The 22,588-nt window shown below is 54.4% G+C and overlaps 1 protein-coding gene across 8 annotated transcripts; it reads left to right on the top strand.

Moving 5' to 3' along the window:
- The first annotated feature begins 1,105 nt into the window (after positions 1-1,105).
- On the top strand, positions 1,106-21,250 carry Traf1 (TNF receptor associated factor 1). Of its 8 annotated transcripts, none has more exons than XM_027945049.3 (10): positions 1,106-1,202; positions 2,609-2,763; positions 4,042-4,178; positions 4,407-4,775; positions 6,404-6,488; positions 13,802-13,867; positions 14,328-14,738; positions 16,128-16,305; positions 17,791-17,939; positions 20,041-21,250. In XM_027945049.3, the coding sequence occupies exons 4-10, from the start codon at positions 4,636-4,638 to the stop codon at positions 20,257-20,259; spliced, it is 1,248 nt and encodes a 415-aa protein (XP_027800850.1). In that variant the 5' UTR covers positions 1,106-1,202; positions 2,609-2,763; positions 4,042-4,178; positions 4,407-4,635; the 3' UTR covers positions 20,260-21,250. The 8 variants fall into 8 exon arrangements, with proteins under 8 accessions (XP_027800850.1, XP_027800842.1, XP_027800866.1 ...); XM_034636071.2 differs by lacking the exon at positions 1,106-1,202 and adding an exon at positions 1,472-1,516; XM_027945041.3 differs by lacking the exon at positions 2,609-2,763.
- The last annotated feature ends 1,338 nt before the right edge of the window (positions 21,251-22,588 follow it).

Below are 22,588 nucleotides of genomic sequence, written 5' to 3'. Positions count from 1 at the left end.
TTCTGTAGAGACGAGTAGTTCCCAAAAGGTTTTATTTCCTTTCTGAATCAGGTTCAGCCTCACAGAGCTGCACTTTCAATTTCTGTAGCCGTACTGTTCCCTGACCACTCAGAGTTCCTCCAGAGATGCTCCCCTCTATTCCAAGAGCCCCCAAAATGATGTTGAGTGACTACAAATAAGTTTTTGGTACTTTCCAAAATTAAACTATTTCCTTTGGTAAATTTCCAGCGAATGAGCTCACTAATCTGAAAACAGGATGTGGCACATGAAGAGTGAGGTCAGACTGCCTGCCTTTCACTTACACTAGCTTAGGGCAGAGAGGGAGGGCTGGGCAGGAGAGAAGTGGGACCAGAGAATGGCTCTTATAGGCCCCACATCCTTAAGCAACTCCATTTCAGGGACTGGACTGAGAATCGATGAATCTTTAAGTCAGAGATGGAAGGAACTTTTTGAATTCTTTGGTCTTAGAAAAGGCCACTTGTGGTTAGCCTCCTACAGGATTATCTCCAGGAGGCTCCTGGGACCTCTGTCCTCAAGCAGGTATCTCCCTTCCAGGTGGAACCCAGAGGTCCTCCTGTGCCAGAGCCTCTCTGCTTCCATCTGTGCTGCAGCCCCAGCCTGTCTGCCTGAAACTGGAAGACAGCAGCTCAGCCTCTAATGGGTGGGAGACTTACATACACCCCAGGTTAAAAGAGAAAAGCAGAAGGTTGTTCCCAGTTCTAAAACTCCACCTTAGAGTCAAGACAAAACAAACAAACAAAACAGGGATCATAACACACAAAGGGAGGAGTTTCATGGGTGTCCCTAGGAAGGTCAAACAAAATCAACAAGGTGGGCGGCCTCCTCCACCCTGAGCAGTCTGGTCCGCAGGAATTAGAGGTCTGATAAAAGAGGAGACCTGTCAAATCAGTGATTCTCAAACAATATGTTTTTTACCCTTTAAACTCATATTCTACACCAACGCTAATTTCCATAACTTTTTGATTCATGTACATAAATTCATGGGGAACAAGTAGCCGTGGGTGTGTGGGTGTGCGTGCACACCCGCTGTGTTTGGATTAAAAAGCAGAAACGATTCCTCCATACAACCAGTTTTGTAGATGCGCAGCGCCTAAGGGCGGGCTGCGTCCTGATTTCGGCCACTGTCTAAACTTGGGCGAGCCTGGCAGTGCCCTGGGCTCTTTGCAGGAATCCACGAGCCGGTGAGACTCCCCGCCGGCGAGGGGCCGCGGCGGGTCCAGATCCCCGGGGTGGGCTGGTTTCGCGGCGGGCGCTGCACTATTAAGTGCCATCGCTGCACCGGGCTGGCACGCGGCGAGCGGAGGAGGGGACTGACTACTGCCAACGGGAGCTCGGTGCCGGCCGCCGGCCTCAGTTTCCCCATTCGGGGAGCGTCCGCCCCGCCCCCGGAGCGAGCGGGGGCTGTGGGGACCGCGGCTTCCGCCGGCCTGGCCACGTCCTGGGCCGCCCACCGGAAGCTCCCGGCTGGTGGCGGGGAGGTCGTGGCGACGCGGAGGTTGGTTGCCTTCCCCCCCAGCCCGGGACCGCGGGGTGGCTCCGGCCCCGCCAGCCGCGCACGCCCCAGCTTGCGCTCGCACGGGCGGGGCTCCCCAAGTGCCGGCCTCGCCGCGCCGGACCCTGGTACCCGCGCTGCCAAGCCGGTCCCCGACTCACGGTCCCGGCCCTTCCTGCGGGCGCCTGGGGTACCCCTGGGGCCCGTTCGTCCTGAAACAGACACGGGCTGGTGTTTCTGCAGAGCTCTGCGCGCATCTGAAATTGTGACTGTGGTGAAACGACAGTCACCTGCCCTGGGGGGCGTATGGGCAGGGCTGGGGGCGACAGACTGGCCACCGGCATCGCGGAGCAGGGCCGCAGGGGCTGGGTCGGGGACGGCGGGACGCGATGGGATCGAAAGCCCGGCGCCCGAGGGTGGCCACTGAAACTTGCCAAGGAAAGCGGAGTCTGGGCCCAGCGCGCCCCAGGACCAATGGGGAAGATTGGGGCACGTGACGCTGGGGACTCCGCGTGCGCGGATCTCCGTGGGTGGATCCACGGAGAAGAATCGATGGAGGTTCAAGGTGGTAGGGAAAGTGGGCAAGGAGACCCACGGAGAGCAGCCAGAGACGCAGGAAGGACTCCATCCAAAGGGGTGCGGGAAGCCAGGAAGGAAAGGATTCCGGAAGGAAGGGCCAGAGCAGTCAGTAATCTTGGGGAAATGGTTCCCAGGAGACTCAAGCACCTGTGTAGACAGTCTTTTCTAGAAGGTCTGCCGAGAGGGGAGAAAAAATAGTTGTGAGAGGAGGATTTGGAATGAAGGTTAACAATTTTAAAGCACATGTGATTGGAGCAAAGCTCTGGGCTCGGGCATGCCCTGGAAGGTAGCTGAACAGAGGACCTTGTGCTTGCTAACCTCTATTAACCTGCGCTTATTAACCCGAGTCACTGATTTACCTCTCCCCGTTCGCTCATCTGTAAGATGAGAATAATGGTGATAATATGTGCCTCTTGGGGGGGGGGGGGGCATGTAGAAATTAAATGAGATGGTGTATGTAAAATACTTAACAGTGCTAAAAAGTAATGCCTTTATTATTTTTTTTTAACTTATTAGAGCAGCTCGGGCATATTTTGATGCTGTTGGGATGGAGCATCTAGAGGGAGTGGATGACAATTGGCCTGTCAGAGGGGACAGAAAGGGATGGAAGCTGCATGGAGAGATAAGGCTTGGGTTCCTCTTCTATCCCAAACCAAGGGAAGGAGGGGCAGGTGGGAATGGAGGAAGTTTGCATGTTGGGGCATGCAGTTAAATGTCTGATAATTTGAACTAGAGTGGTGGGCTGAGAGTGCTGGGCAGGCTCAGGTGAGGATGGAAGTCCTGATCTACACTGCGGCCATAGGACACAGTGACCTCTTTGCCAACAGCCCCTGGAAGCCCAGGAAAGGTGGGCAGTTGGGTTTATTGAGGGCAGGATGACAACATCCAACCTGCCTTGCCCACTTGGGAGGCTCAGATTAAGTTGACAGATGTAAAAATACTCTGTGTAATTTACCATTTTCATCTTCTTCCCCGATTTTGAGGAGTCAAGGGGCTATGGCCATAATATGAGTAAAATGTCAAAGCCTTCTGAGCACATCACTTGGACCATGAACTGTGTTCTACTCTCACCCACCATCTCATTCACTCATCATGAACAGTTGGGTGAAGCGGTATCACTATCCCCATTTTTATAGATGCAGAAACTAAGGTTCAGGGAAGTAAAGCCCTTGTGTAAGGACTCTTAGCTAGTAAGTGGTAGATCCAGGATCCCAACTCAGGTCTGTCTGACCTCAAAGCCCCCGATTGGAAATCACTTTGAATATGTGCAGAACCCCAGTGGCAGCTCAGTGGAATAGACAGATGTGCAAGGGTCATCTTTTCCATTGATTATCAAGGGGAGCTCGGCTTGGAGGCTCAACCCAGCTGCCTTGCTTATGACTCTTCTGTGGCTGAAGAACTCAGACCCTGGAGACCCATAGCCCTGGTGCGAATCCCACTCCACCACTAGAGACTCTGTGACTCCAGACCAAGCATCTTGCTTCTCTGAACCTGTGTGTGACTGCAGAGGCATTCCCAGCAGGTTGTTGTATGGATTGGAAGGGAGCAGACAGTAGACGCCAGGAGCACGGTTCCCACGGTCCACTTTTCCTGCAAATATGTCTACATTGGCTACTGAGCCCCACTCCCTAAGATCTTTATTTGTTTAGTGCTTTCTTCTCAGAGCAGGGAAGTGGTGGCGCCTGACCCGAGCATGTAGCCACCTATGACTTCCTGAGTGGGGCTGTGGGGAGAGGGCCCAGCGGAGTCTGAGGTCCTAAGGCCTTGGACTTCAAAGAAGGGGAGGGCTTTGTTTGTCACTGTTGTGACTGGTGCAACATGCCACCGGCAGGGTTGGGCTGTCAGAAGAATTTCTGCTCCCTCTTCTAGGCTTAGTCACAGAGTTGCCGAATCCTAAAGCCCAGAGACAGACCACCAGTTGAAACTTGCTTTTTTTTTTTTTTAAACAGATGGGGTAACCAAGACCTACAGTGAGAAAGTGACTTTTCCCTGAGGTCACCCAGGTAAAAGTGACAGGGCAGAGCTAAAGGACCTTGAACCTGAATTTGGGACCAGCCTCCAGGACCCTGGGGATTTCCACCAGAAGGTGAGCATCCCACTGAGAATTTTACACTGCTCAGAGGTCCCAGGGGACAAGACAAGTGGCCAGCTGTGGCTTCTACCGATATGCCCCAGGGAGGAGGCAGAGGAAGCCAACAGCAGCCTGCGGTTCTCAGGGGAACTCTGGCTCCTGAAAGTCTGTGACATGCTCCTTTTTCTCTGACTCGTTCTCTTGCTCTTTCTCACTCTAAAAAATGACTGGACACTCCTGAAGCCTTTGGTCACCATACAGGGGATTTTTCTCACCACGAAGGGTAATTCCTGCTCCATCCCTGCTGTGACTCAGCTGTGACGTTGAACTACACACAGCCAGAGAGGAAAAGATCAAATCACCAGAGACTCTGCTCACCAGAGAGGTGGCCGAGGCCAGAACCCTCCTCTCCTCTCCCCACGGACTCCACAGGGCTGCCTTCTGGCCTGGAGCAGCTTGCACGGCCCCCAAGATGGCCTCCAACTCGGCCAGCAGCCCCCACCAGGCCCCTGATGAGAATGAGTTTCCCTTCGGGTGCCCTCGCACTGTCTGCCAGGACCCACCAGAACCCAGGGCCCTCTGCTGCACAGCCTGTCTCTCTGAGAACCTGAGGTGAGGGGACGAGAAACAGGGGGTGGGCAGGACGAAGGTGTTGGGGAGGGACCCCTGATGGAAGGGAGGCTGAGAGGAGCCAGGGACGTGGGACAAGTGACTGTACCTCTCTGGGCCTCAGGGTCCACACCCTTTTCTCCTTGATGCTGCCCCTGTGGCTGTGGATAGAAGGAGAAGTAGCCACAGAAAGATTTCAGCCCCACAGTGTCCACACTCCAGACCCACCTCTGCACTCACTGTGTGGCCCGGGGCAAACTGCCGGTGTCTCTGAGCCCCAACTTTCTTGTCTGTAAAGCAGTTTTCTGCCTTGCAGAATTGTTACAAGACCTAATGAACAATACTCAAAAAAAGCTCTTCTAATATTGAGTATTCAGCTCCTTGGTGAATGACAAATGGTTCAACAAATATATCTCAGTACTTGGCTAGAAACCCTTTAAAGGGGACAAAGATAAGATAAAAATACGTATCTATGTAGACATTTATATTTAAAATTTGAACAACTCAGAAGTGTATGACTTCAGTGAAACATCAGCATCTTGCCTTAAGCAACTGTTATGCACCTGCTGTATGCCAAGTACTCTTTCCTTATGTCCTCAGGACAACCTCGAGGGGTGAGTACTATTATAATTCTGTTTTACAAGTGAGGACCCTGAAGCCTTGTAGAGAGATGAGGTCAACTTGCCCCAGGTCAGTTTCCTGGCATAAATGTGCTGTCTCGAGAAGCCATATACTATGGCCATGACCTTTTCTTTGGGGCTTTTCAGCTTAAGGTGGGAAACCTGAATCAAGCTGAATGAAAATTTCAAATGTGACAGAGAAGAGGGAGGCAGGAGGTGTGGGAAGGGGGCAGAAGGTCCCGAGAGTGGAAAGGGCAGGTGGGGGAGGGAAAGGCACAAAGCCCCTGAGCACAAAGAGGCTTCTGTCCTGCTCAGAACTCATTCCACCCTTGGCCCATCCACAGGCCTCCAAGGCCTCAATTTTCTCACCTGTAAAATGGGTTAAGTCAGTAAAAATCACCTGGGGACTTCATAAAGACACAGGTGCCCATGTGCGACCCAAGTCAGAATCGGACACCCTGTCCTAACTCCATGCTAGATGATAACTGAGACCCCCTTCTTGTTCTAATAGGCCATGATCATCTGTAATCACCAGATATAAGAAACCAAAACGCAATAGAAGGTGCTGAGAAGAGTGACTTAATTACATGTCCTCAGTCCCTGTCTGAATTCCCAGAGCCAGTTATGTTTTGGAATTCAGAATTTTTTCACATTTTAGAAAATCAAGTCAGCGTATTATGTAATTCTTCCAGCAGGGATAGGGGGATTACCCTGTAATCAAGCACTTTAATGTTTCTACAGTGAAACATACAAGTAGTCACATCAAGTGGGACCAGCAAGGGTCAGTTCAGGTCAGGTTTGGCTGCCAAAGAATTTTCCCACAAACCACAGAAAAACATGGATGCCCCAGGCTTTGGAGGTTTGAGAATGGCGGCTCCAGGATTCTGGACCTGTGTGACCGCTGCTGTCAGCCACCATGCTGGGCAAGGCCTGGGCTTTTAGAGCTGCCAGCGGAGTGGGTGGTGCAGGGAGTGGACGCCACACTCAGGGCATTTGCTCATGTCTCCCCAGAAACAGCCCAGATGGGATCTGTCCCAAATGCAGAGGGGACAACCTCCAATCTGAAAGCCCAAGGAGCCTTCTGACTCAGGAGAAGGTATGTTGGCACAGCCAGGAAAGAGCATCTGTCTGTTCTCTTGATTTGTTCAGTTTGAGGCCAGCTGCCCAGATATCCCCTGCCAGGTGCACCCTCTTTTACCTTGAGTCTGGACTGAATTCACTTTATAAGCAGCGAGGAGATTGGCATTCACCGTGGGGAAGCGTCTTCCCCAGAGCCACCTGGCTGGTCTGTGATAGAGTTAGGCTGAGAACCACGGTCTAGACCAGCCGTCCACAAATTGTGGCTCCGGTGCCAAATCCGGCCACCACCTGTTTTTGTACAGCTCAAAAGCAGAGAATGATTTTTATATTTTTAGGTGGGTGAAAAAAAAAATCAGAAGAAGAATAGTATTTGGGATTCATGAAAAGGACATGAAATTCAAACCACTGTGTCCATAAAGTTTTATTGTCCATAAATAAAGTCACACCCACCCATTTACATATTATCTGTGGCTGCTTTCTCCTTGCAATGGCAGAGTACTTGCCACGAGACTTCAAAGCCCAAAATACTTACTCTGAGGTTCTAATGGAATAAATTAGCCAGCCTCCTGATGCAGGGATAGACCGTTATCAGCCCCCTCTTAGGCTCTGCCAAGCTGTGCATCTAGAAGTAAGGGACACCTTTAAAATGTGAGGGGCGAGGAGATGTTCTCCGACACCACCATCTAGAACTCTGCCCCTGCAAACTAGTAGAACTCTCCTGGGTACCTGCACAGCCCAGAAGTTTCCATATCCCATCCACTGGTTTATGAAAAAAATTTTTTAAATAAGCATAGTGGGCTGAGGTTGTAGCTCAGTTGGTAGAGCACTTGCCTAGCACATGTGAGGCACTGGGTTTTATCCTCAGCACCACATAAAAATTAAAAAAAAAAAAAAAGGTATTGTGCCCATCTGCTATAAAAATATTTTTTTTAAAAAATAAGCATAGTGAATTTTTATAAAGCTAAATTATCTCCATTTATAGAATCAACACTACTCTGAGACTGTGTCCTTCCTGGACATGTCTTTGTATAAACAAAATTCAATAGTAGATGATAGTTTTTGGTAAAACCTTTACCAGGTACAATAAAAAGATAGCAATCTTTACGTTAACGTAATCTCCCAAGTAAAGCAACAAAACTCTCGTGGGCCTGTGAATGCAAACAGGTAGGAATCACTGCTCAAAATCCAGCCCCCTCATTTATTTGTGAGACCCGAGGCCCACTGGGGAGTCTCAGTGGCCATCCTCACTGCCCCTCTGTGGGACAGACATCTGGCTGCTTTTAGACAAAGCTCCCTTCTGTGGAGATCAGGAGGCTGGCATTTGAAGATGGTTTTGGATCATTCACTGCATGGCTGGAGGCAAGTCCCAGGCGCTGTTTCTTCCTCTGTAAAGTGAAGATGTCAGGTTGGTTCTGCGGGGCCTTTGCAGTATCTGTGATGTCCAGGCTATGGGTCAGCAGCTGCCCGGGAGCTTTTCTTTGCATTTGCTGAGCCAAAGGCTGGTGCATCTCCCTTCTCTGTGCTGGTTGGTTCCTGATGTTCAGAAAGTTCAGGGGAGATTCCTGCCCTACCACGCTCCGGCTTGGAGGGCTTTCCCGAACCTTCCGCAGCAGCCCTCCTGGGGCAGGATCAGGTACACTTTCTTGGGCCGTGTAGGAAGGATTAATCTGAACCACTGACCCATAGCAGAACTTCTTGAGCCTCCCGTTTGGCTGTCGTGCTGGAGAGAGGCTTAGACTCTGGGACTCCGCGGGCCCTGTACAACCCAGTATGCAACTTGCTGCCTTGAACTAAATGGCGCGACGTTTGGGGTGGAGCGACGGGTGTTCCAACAGGCTCTGGGCATAGGGGCGAAGGCCTGTTAGATGCAGGCAGACCCCCCTCCCTTCTGGCTTCCCCACCCAGCACAGTCATCTCTGCCCTGCTGAGAAGGAGCTGGTGGGGCTGAGTCAGTGGGCTAATCACCTGCACAAAGCCACAGAGTGGAAAGACGAGGGACTCCTCTGGCTCCTGCCCCTGATGGGAATTTGGGGGGACTTTTGACCAAGGGAAAGCAGGTGGTTATCAGTGGATACTTTGCATCTGTGGTGATGCCTAAGTTGGACTGTGTATCTGGGGGAAGCCAAAAAGTGGAGACAGGGTAGAGAGACTGGGCTGGAGACCAGGGGAGCGAGGCCCAAAGGTGCCCACCCCTGCAAACACGCCGTCTGCTTATCAGCTTGTCTGCGTCCTCTGACTTATTAGATTAATACCTCCCTCAGAGGGGCCCGGAGTCCTGCACCGGCACCTGGTGTAAGTCACACGTATTAGAGGGTTAACGTGACCTGGTTAGAGGCTTGGTTGTTGCCTGGAGTCATCTATCTGAAGAAATAACAATGAAGGACGAACCAGTGAGTGGAAAAGAACTTTGTGTGCCAAACCCCCACAATGGGAGTGTTTCTCTCGCTCCCTTCCCTCTCTGACCCATTCACGAAGGTCTAAAGCAAGCTGGCATCTGATGCCAGGGGCTCACAATAGTGCCTAACTTTTTCTAGAGTCTGAAGATGGTAGGCATTTGTGCCGTCTAGTTCAATGTCCACCCCGTGCTGGACCCCTGCCGTGAGGCTTCATGTCCTTCCAAAGACAGGGAGCTTGTTACTCTGTGAAACCTTTGTCCATGCTGGGGGACTCTGACAACTGCAGTGATTTTTTTCTTTACTTATGCTGAGCTAAAATCTGTCTCCTGTGAGGGCCACAAAAGGCAAGTCAGCCTCCGGTCCCCAGGGCCCTTCGTGATCTGGGGTAGACACATACCACATCCCTGTTGCACCTGTATGCCTCTGGGGTAAATGTCCTCCATCTGTGTCCCCTGAAGTGTGATGCCTGGACATGAACCCCTGACAGTTTACGTCTGTAAGCTCACTGACCGACGGGCATCCTGTGTGGTGGGCGGTGGTGGTGTCCCTACTTTACCGATAGGTAATATATCAAGGCCCAGGGAGGAAGAGATTTGGGCATCTGGACCAACATCACAAAGCAAGAGGGAGGCAAAGCCAGACTCCAACTCGTGCTCCCGCCTCCTAGCCTGGAGGCATCTTCTCTATGCAGTCTCCAAATGGGGGCTTACCCATACCCCCAAAATGTGTTGTGCGTGCGTCAGCCTTAAGTGCTAGATCCCACCGAGTGCTGTGGAGGACAGGATTGACTAGGGCCACCTTCAACCAGGAGAATCAGGCAGGGCTTCCTAGAGCTGAGGACAGCAGAGAGGGAACTGGCCCAGTTATAGAGGAAGGGCAGGAACAGGCAGCATCAGACAGCCAAGTCCCCCTGGAGCTAGGGTGTCTCCCGGTCAGCACCAGCTGAGGCTGAGCAGAAACACACACACACACACACACACACACACACACACACACACAGCCCCGGGCCTCCAGATCCTCGGCCAGTCTCTGTGCCCAGTCTAGTATGGTGGGCAGCACCTGGCACATGCAGAGCCTCCTTGTTCCACACAGTGGCTGCACAGAGGTGGCCCTTCAGCTCCTGGCACCCTCCTAACACATTCTTTGGGGGTTCCCAGGTCCCTGAGTGTGGGCCTCCCACGGGGACCTTCTGTGACCCGATCACAAAGGGCCCGGGTAGCCAGGCTGGTGGGGAATACCCACACCCAGAGGTTCCTCAGACACAGAGGGCACGCTCCCCAGGGGCTGGCATGCTGTTTTCTCTCTTTCTGTTTCCTCCTCAGAGGAAATTCCTCTGCCAACTTTATTTTGAGCAATTTGCAAGCAGCGAGGTCATTCACGTAGGGTCCACTTGTGGCTCCAGGCGTACCCTGGGGTTGGCCTGGGACTGATCCTCTGTTATTCCTCTGCAACCTTCTGTGCCACTGGTCCCCGCCTTCAGGTGAGGTGAAGGCTCCGTGATGGGGAGAAAGGACCCTGGACGTGGCCCTCAGGCTCTGGGCTGTACCTCACCTGGCCCTGTTGCCTCCTGTGAGTCCCTGACTCCCGCCCCCGTCCTCCTCAGAGCCCTGTCCCTCTCGCAGTGCTTAGGCCCCCAGAGCTACACAGCTCTGGGAGAGCAGCACAGCCTCGCCAAGGCTTGGAACTGGGGGAGAGAAAACCCAGACTCAGCTGGCGGCTCAGCCCAGTCTCAGTCTACGTGAGGCGGCAGCTCATCCAGCCCCGCCTGCCGCCAAGGACAGTGCTGGGACCCACGAGGCAGCATGCAGAAATGCCTCGGTCCTCTGTCATTGCAGGACGTTCTGGGTACGCACACATCTAGGGATGTTCTTACCCATCTGAAGAAATCTGATAGAGTTTCATAGAATTAGTTGTCACAGCTTGCGTCGTGGGGGTTAAAAGAGATGCATGTGCTACTGGGTAGAGGCCGGTCATCTGCAGGAAGAATGTTAATACCAGTCATGCTATTGCTAATGGCTCACATTTATTGAACGTGGTATCAGGAGAAAAATGTGCCAGGGATGTCCGCATCATAATCCCTGAACCTGTCGATGGTGCTCGTGGCTGTTCTCTACTAGGGCCGCCTTAACTAAGCACCAAGACGGGGTGGGCAGACCCCGGGCATTTGTTCTCTGAGTTCTGGAGGCTGTGAGGTTCCAGACAAGGTGCTGGCGGGGCTGGATTCCTCCGTGGCCCCTCTCTGGTTTGTAGGTGGCCATCTTTACTTGGTCTTCTGCGTCTAAATGTCTCCTTCTTGTAAGGGTACGAGTCCGATGACTGCACCCATAATGAACTCATTTTAGCCTGTGGCCCTGTCTCCACTGTCTGACATGCTGGGGGGGCTAGAACCCCAACATGTGAATGGCGGGGGCCCCTCAGCTCATGGCAGTGGCAAAAGAAGGCTGTGGCTGTGATTAGATGCAGGATTCGAGGTGGGGCAATTACCCCGGGCTCCCTGCGTGATCACAGGGGTCTTCCCAAGAGGGCGATGAGAGTCAGCAAGCCATGCTGTGCACCGGCTGTGAAGGTGAAGGAGGGGACCCCAAGCTACGGCTTGACGCTATGGCAGCTGCTAGAAGCTAAAAAAAAGAAGAAAATAGATTCCCCACCACCATATCCAGAGGAAACGCAGTCCTGCCATCACCTCAGTGTTAGGACTTCTGGCCTCCAGAACTGTAAGATAATAAATTTGTGTTGTTTTAAACCATTAAACACTCCCAGAATTATTTTGCAAGAAATAACTGATGCTAGCACACATATGTAGTATCTCATTTAATCTTCACAATGACTCTAAAGGCGGGCACTGTCATCCCCATGTGACAGATGGGGAAACTAAGACAGAGAAGTTAATGACTCTCCCAGGGCCACCTGGCTAGCATGTGAAGGGACAGAAATTTTGTGTGCTGCAAACCCCAATCCACACCCCTCAGCCCTTACTCTCTGAGGAGGGAGTGATGGCTGATGAGACAGGGCAGCCTGGCTAATCTCCGAGGCCCCTCGAGTCACCCTGCCCCTCCTCCTCCTCCAGGATTCGACTGTTCACAGCCCACACCTGTACACAGACGTCATAGTGCGACCCTGATGTCTGCTTGGCGTTTTACCCCAAGCTGGCTTCCCTGTTCATCCACACCATAAGGGCTCTGACACACCTCACTCAGGGGACGCTTCAGATTCCACTGCTAGCGTGGCCACTGTCACCTTCTTACCCCTCTGATGACTCACTCCAAGCTTCAACCTTAGAACTGCAGAGGCTTTGAATCGTGGACGTGTGGGACTCGCAGACCCCGAGATCCCCCAGGTCGTGTGCCCAGCTCCCGGGTCCCTCGGCATCAGGCTCCTGGTTCCCACCTGTCATCAAAGGGACCTGTGAGGAGAGGGGGGCTCTGTTGCCCCTGACTCCCCAGAGCCAGTGTCTCCCTGCCAAGGCCGCCCTCTGCCTGTCTCCCAAGAAGCATCTGTTTTCTTTCTTTGTTTTTGGCTGGGAACAACTTGTCCCTGAAGCCCAGGACGGTGGGGCAGGGTGGGCCCCGACTGGTGGTGCATGAGTCCCAGACCAGCTGCTCATGACGCCCACGGCCCTCTGCTTATTTTCCTCGTGCAGAGGGATGACTAGTGTCCTCCTCTGTTCTTCCAGATCCCCTTTCACTGTGCCCCACAAACTTGTTCCTTCGAATCAAAATAATAAAGCTGTTGAAAAGTTGAGCTATTATTTACATGCAGTCAGATTTACTTGTTTTAAGTATACAGTTTGATGAATCCTGGTTAAAGCATAACACCATCTTAACGGTAGTTCTGCCCTGGAAAAAGCTGTCCGTGTCCTTGCGCCGTCTCCTCCCAGCTTGGATCAGCAGCCCATCTAATTTCTACCACTGTAGCCTTGTTTTTTCTAGAATCCCTAAGAATGGAATCAAGGGCCCGGGGGGGAGGGGGGGGGCATGCACCTGTAATCCCAGCCACTTGGGAGGCTGAGGCAGGAGGATCACAGATTGGAGGCCAGCTTTGGCAACTTAGCAAGATACTGTCTCAAAAAACTGAAAGGACTCGGCAGGTAGCTCAGGGGCCGACCACCCTGGGTTCAATCCCTAATATCAGGGGGAAAAAAAAGAGTAGAATGGTATGTCATCTTTTGTGTGACTTCTTTCATTTAGCGTAATGTTTCAGGGTTCGCCCATGTCGTCTCCTGTTACTATTTAATTCCACCTGGTGGATGAGCGGTGTTCTGTAGTATGGATGCACATTTTATTTATCTGTTCACCACTTGGTTACATAGATTGCTCACAGTTTAGGGCTGTTCTGAGCAGAGCTATCAAGAACATTCTTGGGCTGGACATAAGTTATCTTAGAAGGATGGTTCAGCCTGATAAGATGCCTCCACGGTGTCTGAACCCAGCAGCACGAGAAAATTCTCCTGCTTCCTTTCCTCGCCAAGACTCGATCTCGCCACAGCTTAATTTCATCTGCTCTAGCAGGTGGGGAGTGGCATTTCACTGTGGTTATAATTCGCCTTCTCTGATGACTGGTGACACAGAGCGTCTTTTCACGGGCTGATTCGTCATTCATACGTCTTCTTTGGTGAAGTAGCCATTGAGTATTTTGCCCCCAGACCAGTGGGGGCGACCACACAGTGATGAGCACAGAGCCGTCCGTGTGCAAGGGGTCCTGGTGCTGCTGAAGATGACAGCAGGGGCCCTGGTCCTGTTTTGAAGGAAGGTCATAAAAGGGCTGCGGCTCAGAGGGTGGAAAGGAGTTGTCCAGGCAGAAGGAACAGCATGTGCAAAGTCATGTGCCCAGCCCACCTCCTGCCCTGATGGAGCCTGGTGCTGTACTGAGAGCCCTAAGGGTGACCACAGGGATCCCCATAAAATGTCCTCGGTGACACCATTATTATTTCCAGGTTCACCCTGAGGTGGCTAAGGCTGGAGTCGGGTGTCCCTTTGCAGCTATAGGCTGTTCCTTCAAGGTAAGCATCTGCGTGTGTCCACTGTGGTTGTGTTCTCTGGGTCTTTCTTCTTGAACCCCTCTGACATTTTCCTATAACATCAAGCTGCTCCTCTGGATGTCCCTTACACCAGTGACTTTCCAAATGACAGGTCTCTCTGTTAAGTCATCATAGTGCTCAGGGAAGTTCTTCTTAATGTCTCACCTAAGCCTTGCTGCAGGTCATGAAAGTGACCCCCACGCCTCTCTCCATGGTCCTGACTTGGGATTGTGTGGCAGGGAAGGATGGCTCTGTAGAGGCTGGGAGGCATGTGGTTCACCATGGGCGTGTCTGGTGCCGGGTCCTCCTGAATCCCTCCCACGGCACAGAGAGCCACTCCCCTGGGCTGGGGAAACGGGTCTGACTTCCTGGGTGGCCTTTGATGCCAGGACCCTCCTGGCCCATCCGCCCCTCTCCAGTGATGGCCTCTGCTGTTCTGCAGGGGAGCCCGCAGGCCGTGCAGGAGCACGAGGCCTCCTCCTACGCCAGCCACCTGAGCCTGCTGCTGGGGTTCATGAAGCACTGCAAGGCCCAGCTGGGCCCTGGCCTGGGCTCTGGGCCCATGGCCCTGGAGCAGAACCTGTCAGACCTGCAGCTGCAGGCGGCCGTGGAGGTGGCGGGGGACCTGGAGGTGGACTGCTACCGCGCCCCCTGCTCCGAGAGCCAGGAGGAGCTGGCCCTGCAGCACTTCCTGAAGGAGAAGCTGCTGGCCGAGCTGGAGGAGAAGCTGCGTGTGTTCGAGAACATCGTGGCCGTCCTCAACAAGGAGGTGGAGGCCTCCCACCTGGCCCTGGCCGCCTCCCTCCACCAGAGCCAGCTGGACCGTGAGCACATCCTGAGCCTGGAGCAGAGGGTGAGCGTGAGAGGCCCTCAGGGTCAGCTCAGGGAGGCCCCTGCCACCCGTCACCAGAGCACCAGGCCGGCCTCCCCCTAACATTCACAGAGCAGAGGCGCCCCGTCTCCTGGGCCCCAGGACCTTCCAGGCAGAGCCCGGGGTCAGAAGCCGCAGTCAAGGTCAACCCCGACCCCATCCAGTGCTTCAGTTCCTTTGCCGAGCTGCTCCTGGGATAGGGCGCTCCCTCCCACTCCGGGCAGCTCATTCTGTTGCTGGACACTTTTCACTATTAGAAAGTTCTTTCTTCTACTAAGCTCATGTCTCTCTGTCTCCCCTGCACTGTTCCTAGCCCTGGCCCCCAGGGTCCACAAAACAAGTTCAGGTTCAAGTCCCTTCAGAGATGGATAGTCAGTGACTACATCCTAACCAGCCTTTCCTTCCTTAGGCCAAATGCCCAGGGTCTCTCCTGTCCTTCAGAGCCTGTTGTTTCCTGTGGTCTTCATATGCATGGGCTCAGTCTCTAAAGGATCATATTTGCTTGGAGCCAATATAATGGTCCCAGGTCCCAAATATAGTGATCCCAGGTCCCAGACTGACTCCAGATAATCCACCCATCTGTCTCCTCCTTTATTCCAGAGCTTATACTTTTCCTGTCATATCCAGTCACTATGCTAATGTTGCTTTTTATTTTGTAGCAACACTACATCATTGTCTCATACAGAGGGAGGCCTGGATTTTAGTTTTGGCTCCACTACTAACTTGCAGAGTAGCTCTAAGCAAGTCACTTTCTCAGAACCTCAGCTTCCCCATCAGTAAAATTAGGGGTTAAATTTTCCTTAAGGGCCCTCACTTCAGTTTCTGGCTCCCTCACCTGAGGATAGTTTTGTTCTTTCAGATTTCGTTGGGAAATCCCACTAGCAAGGCTGGGCACTGCTTAGAGTGGCCAAACAAAGCCTTTATTTATGAAACTTGCCGCAGGGAAAAGGTACATCTCCTGAGGACCTTGTCTTCTCCCCAGCAAACTTCCTGGCTGTCCTTTTACAGGCTGGCCCCCTGCCAAATAGGAACACGGATGAAGTGAGCCTAGGCCCAGCTGGTCGGAAAGGCAGGCCATCAGGCCTCCCAGACCACGGTCAGAGCCTTGTGAGAAAGTGGAGGAGAGGCCAGCTGAGCGAGGGCCAGGGGCGAGGGCCTCCCCAGGAGGGGCCAGGGGAGCTGCTTCCTGATGGATGACTCGCAAAGGAAGGGAAAGGGACTCCTGGCAGGAGATGTGCCAATGCAGATGTGTGTGCCCCGGGGGGTGGGGAGCAGGACAGCAGGTCAGGGGCATGTCCGCTCCACATCCCGCCATCCCCACCTCGTCCCATGCCGGGCTCCGGTGTCCCTGCCTGACTGGGCTTCCTGCAGGTGGTGGAGCTGCAGCAGACCCTGGCCCAGAAAGACCAGGCTCTGGGCAAGCTGGAGCAGAGCCTGCGCCTCATGGAGGAGGCCTCCTACGACGGCACCTTCCTGTGGAAGATCACCAACGTCGCCAGGCGGTGCCATGAGTCCGCGTGTGGCAGGACCATCAGCCTCTTCTCCCCAGGTAACAGGGCACAGTGACCAGGTGGGCAGGAGCCAGTGCTGAGACAGTCCGCGGGGCCCGTTAGGCCAGGGCCTAGGATCATGCTGGGACCGGGGACAGTGGGCATGCTGTGCCCTGACCTCTGGCCCTCAGCCACACCCAGCAGTCAGTGCGTTCTGAAAATAGGAATAAAAATCGTTAACCCAGAGGCTCTCTGTGTGAAAGAAGGTGCAACGTGAGCCGCAGTCCGTGCAAATGAGGGGGATACTGTGGGACCCACCCACGGAGAGCCCCCGTCTGCAGTTAGACAAGGAGGGAACTGGGTCAGACCCGCTCACGCTGGTGTCCGGTTGGTCTGACTGTGGGCAGCTCGTGCATGTCCTGTGCATATAACGCTCCCATTCCTGTATACGTGGCTTCGGCCCCATCTGTACTGCACCGTGTGCTGGGGCCTCCTGGGTCACCACTCAGCGCCTCCATTACCTGGTCCCGTTTCCTCGACATCATTCTGTAGTTGAACAAACTGAAGCCCAGGAAGGCTAGATCCCACCAAGGCTGCGCAGAAGCCAGGTGTGGAGCATGTGCTTCCCCCTCCCCCCGCCCGCCATGTCACTCCTGTGTGTCCAAGTGAACCGGGAGGGGCCAAGAAGGAGGAGGAGTCCCACCGGTCACCTGCGAAGCTGCTTCCCTCAGGAGACTGGGACAATGGCAAGGCAGCAGAGGGCTACACCCCAGAGCAGGACCAGGTCCCAAAGCCGTTTCTTCTGCGGGGTGGACCTCTTCATGGGGTGGCCTCACATCCTGCCCCCATGTGAGGCTAGACCTTTCCTCCTCCATCTTTCCACAGAGGGGACAAGCCAGCCTGCCTCTGGCTTCCTGCTCCACCAACACCCGGTGATGAGTCAGACCGTCAGCCTGTCCCTCCTCCACCACTTCCTGCCTGCCCCACACCCTGCCTCTGTCCAGGGAGGTGCCACCAGAGCTGCCAGCCGTGGGAACTGGCTCCGATGGGATGGCCTTTAGAGCTGCCCAGGGCGAGAGCCCAGCCATTGGCCTAGGACAGCAGAAGGGACCAGTGTTGGGAGGTGGGGTCCTGCTCTGCCCCCAGCCCGGTAGCCACGGCAGCCATTCTCCTTCGCAGGCTGGTCTCCAGGATCACATGCAGGCTGGTGAGAGCAGGGCTCTCCAAGAGGGTCCTAGAGCCAGAGCTTGTTCTCTGGTATCCCTGGAGAGGTTTTCAGAGTGCAGATCCTCCGTCCTCACCAACACCACAGAGCCAGAGCTCAGGGCGGCCCTGCGTCTGTGATACACAAGGCCAGCCGACAGCCATTAGGCCGCCCGACCTCGGGGAGCCCATCCCTCTTTGACTCGCTCATTGAGAAGGCGGCCGGGCTCCCACGGAGCTTGCCTGGTTCTGAGCTGCTGACCCTGGGCGCACCTAACCGCAGTGCCTGGGTCTCCTCATCTCCACCTCCGAGCTCTGCTGACCCTTCCTCTGCCTTGCAGCCTTCTACACTGCCAAGTATGGCTACAAGCTGTGCCTGCGGCTGTACCTGAATGGGGACGGCACTGGGAAGAGGACCCACCTGTCACTCTTCATCGTGATCATGAGGGGGGAGTACGATGCTCTGCTGTCCTGGCCTTTCCGGAACAAGGTATGGGCCTGGGCAAATGTGGGGGGAAGGGCAGACGACCTGTTTAGCCATGAACTGGCCGAGTGACCTGGGCACGTCCCCACCCCCTGTGTTTCCAGTTCCCCCTATTTTAAAACAAGAAGCTGAGTTTGGATCTAGTCAAGGCTCCCTCCAGCCCCTGAGCCCAGCAGCTAAAATGTCCAGAACATGGAGTTCCCGAAGGGCAGGCGTGTGCAAGTGGAATTCACAGGGTGGCCTGATAAGGAAAACGTCCAGGAGGAGGTGCTCTGAGGCTAGGACGGAGTTAAGATGACCAAAATCCAGAACACTGACACCACCACATGCAGGGGAGCCCATGCCGTGCTGGTGGGAATGCAGAATGGCGCGGCCACTTTGGAAGACAGTATGATAGTTTCTTAAAAAGTTAGCATGCTCTTGCCCCACGATCCCCCAGTCATGCTCCTCCGTGTCTGCCCAGAGGAGGTGAAAACATGTCCCGGACGTTCATAGCACCTTTATACCTAACTGCTGACACTTAGAAACAAGCAGGGCATCCTTCAGCGGGAGAACGGGCCAGCTGTGCCTATCCACACAATAAAGCATTGCTCCGTGTGCATGCGCTGTCCAGCCACGGAAGGACGTGGAAGCCTAAGTGCATGTTGCTATTCAAAGAAGCCAGTCTTGAAAAGCCAGTCGTACTGTCTGATCCCCACTGTGGGTCATGAAGACAGGAAAAAAGATCTGTGGTTTCCGGTCAGTAGGGGAGAAAAAGGAAGAAAGAGATGGAGCCCAGAGGATTTTTGAGGCCCACAAAACTATTCCATATGATACTGTGATGATGGACACACGTCCTCTACATTCTCAAAACCCACAGAATGCACCACACCAAGAGTAAACCCTAATGTGAACCACGGGCTCTGGTGGCCAACAGGTGCTCGAACACGTTCATCTTTGGTAGCGGGTGCACCTCTCTGGGGCAGGGTCTTGATAGTGGGAGAGGTGCCGGTACGGTGCTGGGGATGAAAAATCTCTGCACTTTCCACTCAGTTTTGCTGGGAACTTAAAACTGCTCTAAATAATAGTCTATTAAAAATGTTTAGGGCTGGGATTGTGGCTCAGCGATAGAGCGCTCGCCTAGCACGGGCGGGACCTGGGTTCCATCCTCAGCTCCAAATAAAAATAAAGGCATTGTGTTGTGTCCATCTACACCTAAAAAATAAATTTTAAAAAAATGTTTAAAGGAGAGTCAGGAGAGGCTGGGTATCCTGGCAAGTGAACAGCAGCATCTAGTGAGGGGAGGTGTCAAGGCTGCAGAGCTCAGCTGGGGTGGGGAGCAGCCAGGTGGGTCAGTAGGCAGTGGTTCCCAAAGCTACTGCGGACGCTTTTTAAAAACACCAGCACTGAGACTCGCTCCAGCAAGTGGTAAGTGCTGAGCATCAGGACGGTTAACCCGCCCCAAAGGGATTCTAACCTGCAGCCAAGTTAAAGAACTACTTCAGTAGGAGAAGCAGCTTCAGTTCCCGACAAACATTTCAGGGACATGTGCCAGGGAGAGGGGTTCATCTGCTTCTTAGGAGAGCACACATCTGCTCTGTGAATACCAGAATTCAGGTCAGTGTCACCGGGCTTTGGTTGACAGCCCTGTCTGTTCCTCTCTGCTTGGACCCAGAGGTTCCAGCTGTGGTTGATGAGTCAGAAGGTTTCTGAGCCAAAGGGCACATTTAGGATACTGAGTCCAGCCTCCTGCCCCACCTTCAGCCCCCAACGGCCCAGTAAACCTGACTGTGGCATTGGGACACCCTCCAGCCTGCCTGCTGGGTGGGACAGCTGATCCTAATCCTAGGACAATCCCTGAATCTGCCCAGAATACCAGGTGCTTCCGTTTACAGGGGTCATGCAGTACCCTGAGTGTGTCCTTACATGGTTTCCTTGACTCTAGTCAGACCCAGCTAAGTGTCACTGGGGCCACACAGGCAACGGGCACGGAGCCCTCCGCTGCCGCAGTCTGGCTGGGCCTTGGCTGTGGCCCTCAACACTCCACCCGGGCCTCCAAGCCCCCCATCTGGGCTTCCGAGCCCCAATGCTGCCCAGGCCTGATCTCTCACCTGTCCCTGCCCTGCAGGTCACCTTCATGCTGCTGGACCAGAACAACCGTGAACATGCCATTGACGCCTTCCGGCCCGACCTGAGCTCAGCGTCCTTCCAGCGGCCTCAGAGTGAAACCAATGTGGCCAGCGGCTGCCCGCTCTTCTTCCCCCTCAACAGGCTGCATTCGCCCAAGCACGCCTACGTGAAGGACGACACCATGTTCCTCAAGTGCATCGTGGAGACCAGTGCTTAGGGCAGGGGGGGCCCCTGAGGGAGGACCAGCTGAGACTGGGGGCCTGGCACCCACCACCCCGGGACACAGGATGGGCCAAGACTGACATGATCTGTGCAGGACCAGCAGGTTCACTGTGACCGCTGTCAGGATGGCGTGACCTTGGGCTGGGCCGTACAGGCAGAGGACTAAAGGAGGCGGGCGGGGTGCTCCCATCCTTGCAGCCCGTGCAACACTGGTAGGCCCAGGAGCGGCTCCACCCTGAATGTTGATGCACCCCGAGGGGCGCCCAGTGAGCCTGAGCAGAGAAGCTTGCAGGATAGGAGGTCTCTGCAGGGCCCCAGTGGAGAACTGGCCACACGCTGTCTCCCTGCTCAGGGCCAGAACAAGGACCAGGGGAAGTGGCAGGAGCCAATGTGGGTTCAGTCGGTCCAGACCTGGACTGAGGCCCTCGTCACTGGAGGACCACGTGAGGGAAAGGGCATCAGCCTGGAGGCTGCATTTGTGCACCTTTAATGTTTCTTAGAGCCAAGGAAGCCCCATTCCACACCTGCTGGCCCAGGGTAGCCTAGTGTCTCAGGGACCCCTGGGACATTCAGGAGCCTCCCACCCTTGGGTCCCTCCCTCACCTTCAGTGCCACCAGGCAGGCTGAGCTGGCCCACACCTCCCCCTCCCCTGGGGCCTGGAAGCTCGGTTTCCCCTGTGAGCAGACACAGCCCCTGTGTCTGGTGTCTCCACCAGCCAGAGCCCCCCTTCCCTTCACCCAGATAAGACCAGGTCACTGCAGGCTCCGGGGAGCAGCCGTTGAACGTGGAGAAGGGCAGGGGGCAGAGACCGCTTTCCACTTCCCCTGCCTGGAGGCCCCCGTTGTGGGGCTTTCCAGAATCCTGTGTCCAGTTCACTATCCAAGTTATTCACTTCTCAGGTTTGACTAATCGGGACCGCTGGGCACTGGGCAGAGGTTGACCTTTTAAATATGTATAACAACCAAAGAAAGAATGTTTTTTCAAATCTCTTTGAGGATTTCATCCAGTATACAGTCGTGGTCATCCCAAGCCACACTTGAGAAGGCCGTCACTGAGCTGGAGGTGGTATGGCCAGTTTTGCGGGTGGCATCAGAGGCCACTGTGCCACAGGCACATTCCCCCTCGGCCTCAGTCTTCTCCTTTCTGTAATGGGGAGACCCTCCCCAGCCTGCCTCCCGTGGTGGGTTTTGTGATAATGCTCAAGGGAGGTGACACACAGGAGGGGCTGGAGAGAGGAGCCCCTGCAGCTTCCTGCCTGTCACAGTGGTTGGTGGCCCTTGCTTGTTTTCTCGCCTCCCAGGGGCCCTGAGACTTCCCATGCCACTTAGGGCATCAGGTCAGGCCCTGACCCCTCACCCCTGCAGCCTCCCGATGGCTTACTGGGGCTGCGATTGACTTCAATCCTCAGGGCTTCGGGTTCTCATCTGTGAAATGGGTCATTTGCCTGCCTGTTTCCCCTAGCGCGGGGTCTGGGAGATCAAAAGACCTGACAAGAACAATTTTAGGGGAGGAAAAGCGTATTTGGCGCTGTTGGTTTCAGAGGTCTCAGCTCCGTCCTCTGCCCGAGGTGACGCAGAGCATCATGGTGGAGGAGAGCATCTCAGGACATGGCAGCAGGAAGCAGAGAGAGAGAGAGACTACTCTGCTCACCAGGGACAAAATATATACGCCAATGGCATGTCCCCAATGCCCCACCTCCTCCATCCACACCCCCTGCCTACAGTGGCCACCCAGTTAACCCATTCAGGTGGATTAACACACTGATTAGCTTAAGGCTCTCCTATCCCAATCCCTTCACCTCTGAATGCCTCACTGTTGTCTAACACATGAGCTTTGGGGGACCACCTCATAGCTGAGCCGAGGCACGGGCATCCGGGTCGGTAAGGTAAAAACTTCTCTCTTGCTTGTCCTCCCTGGAGAGTTACCTGTCTGTCCCCATGCACATCTGGTGGGGGTGAGGGCAGCCTCACGGCCATCAGAGTGTTCAGTGTCCAGAGACTCCGTCCTCTCTGCTTGGACTTGGCCAGTCGCCTGCCATCTCTAGACTCCACTGTGGACGGTGGGCGGTGGCAGATGCAGGCCAGTTGCACTGACCTCGCCGGAGTCTGGGCACTGTCTGCTGGACTGAGGGAGGCTTCTTGCCACTGGGAGTGTTGGTGGGGTCTTTGCTCCGCCCAGGCCCCTGTATCTTGGGGAGCTTAGGATCTGGCCCTGCCTGCCCTCACAGGGCCACTGGTCAACATCCTCACAGCCCATGGCTCTGTTCCTGGGGTCAGGATGTGCAGATCACTTGAGACCTTATCCCCAGCCTCAGCCTGGCGTC

Source organism: Marmota flaviventris, chromosome 13, assembly GCF_047511675.1.
Source record: "Marmota flaviventris isolate mMarFla1 chromosome 13, mMarFla1.hap1, whole genome shotgun sequence".
In the NCBI taxonomy this organism is placed as follows: Eukaryota; Metazoa; Chordata; class Mammalia; order Rodentia; family Sciuridae; genus Marmota; species Marmota flaviventris.
The sequence above is the reverse complement of the archived record's forward strand: the minus strand, read 5'-3'. Positions and strand labels throughout refer to the sequence as shown.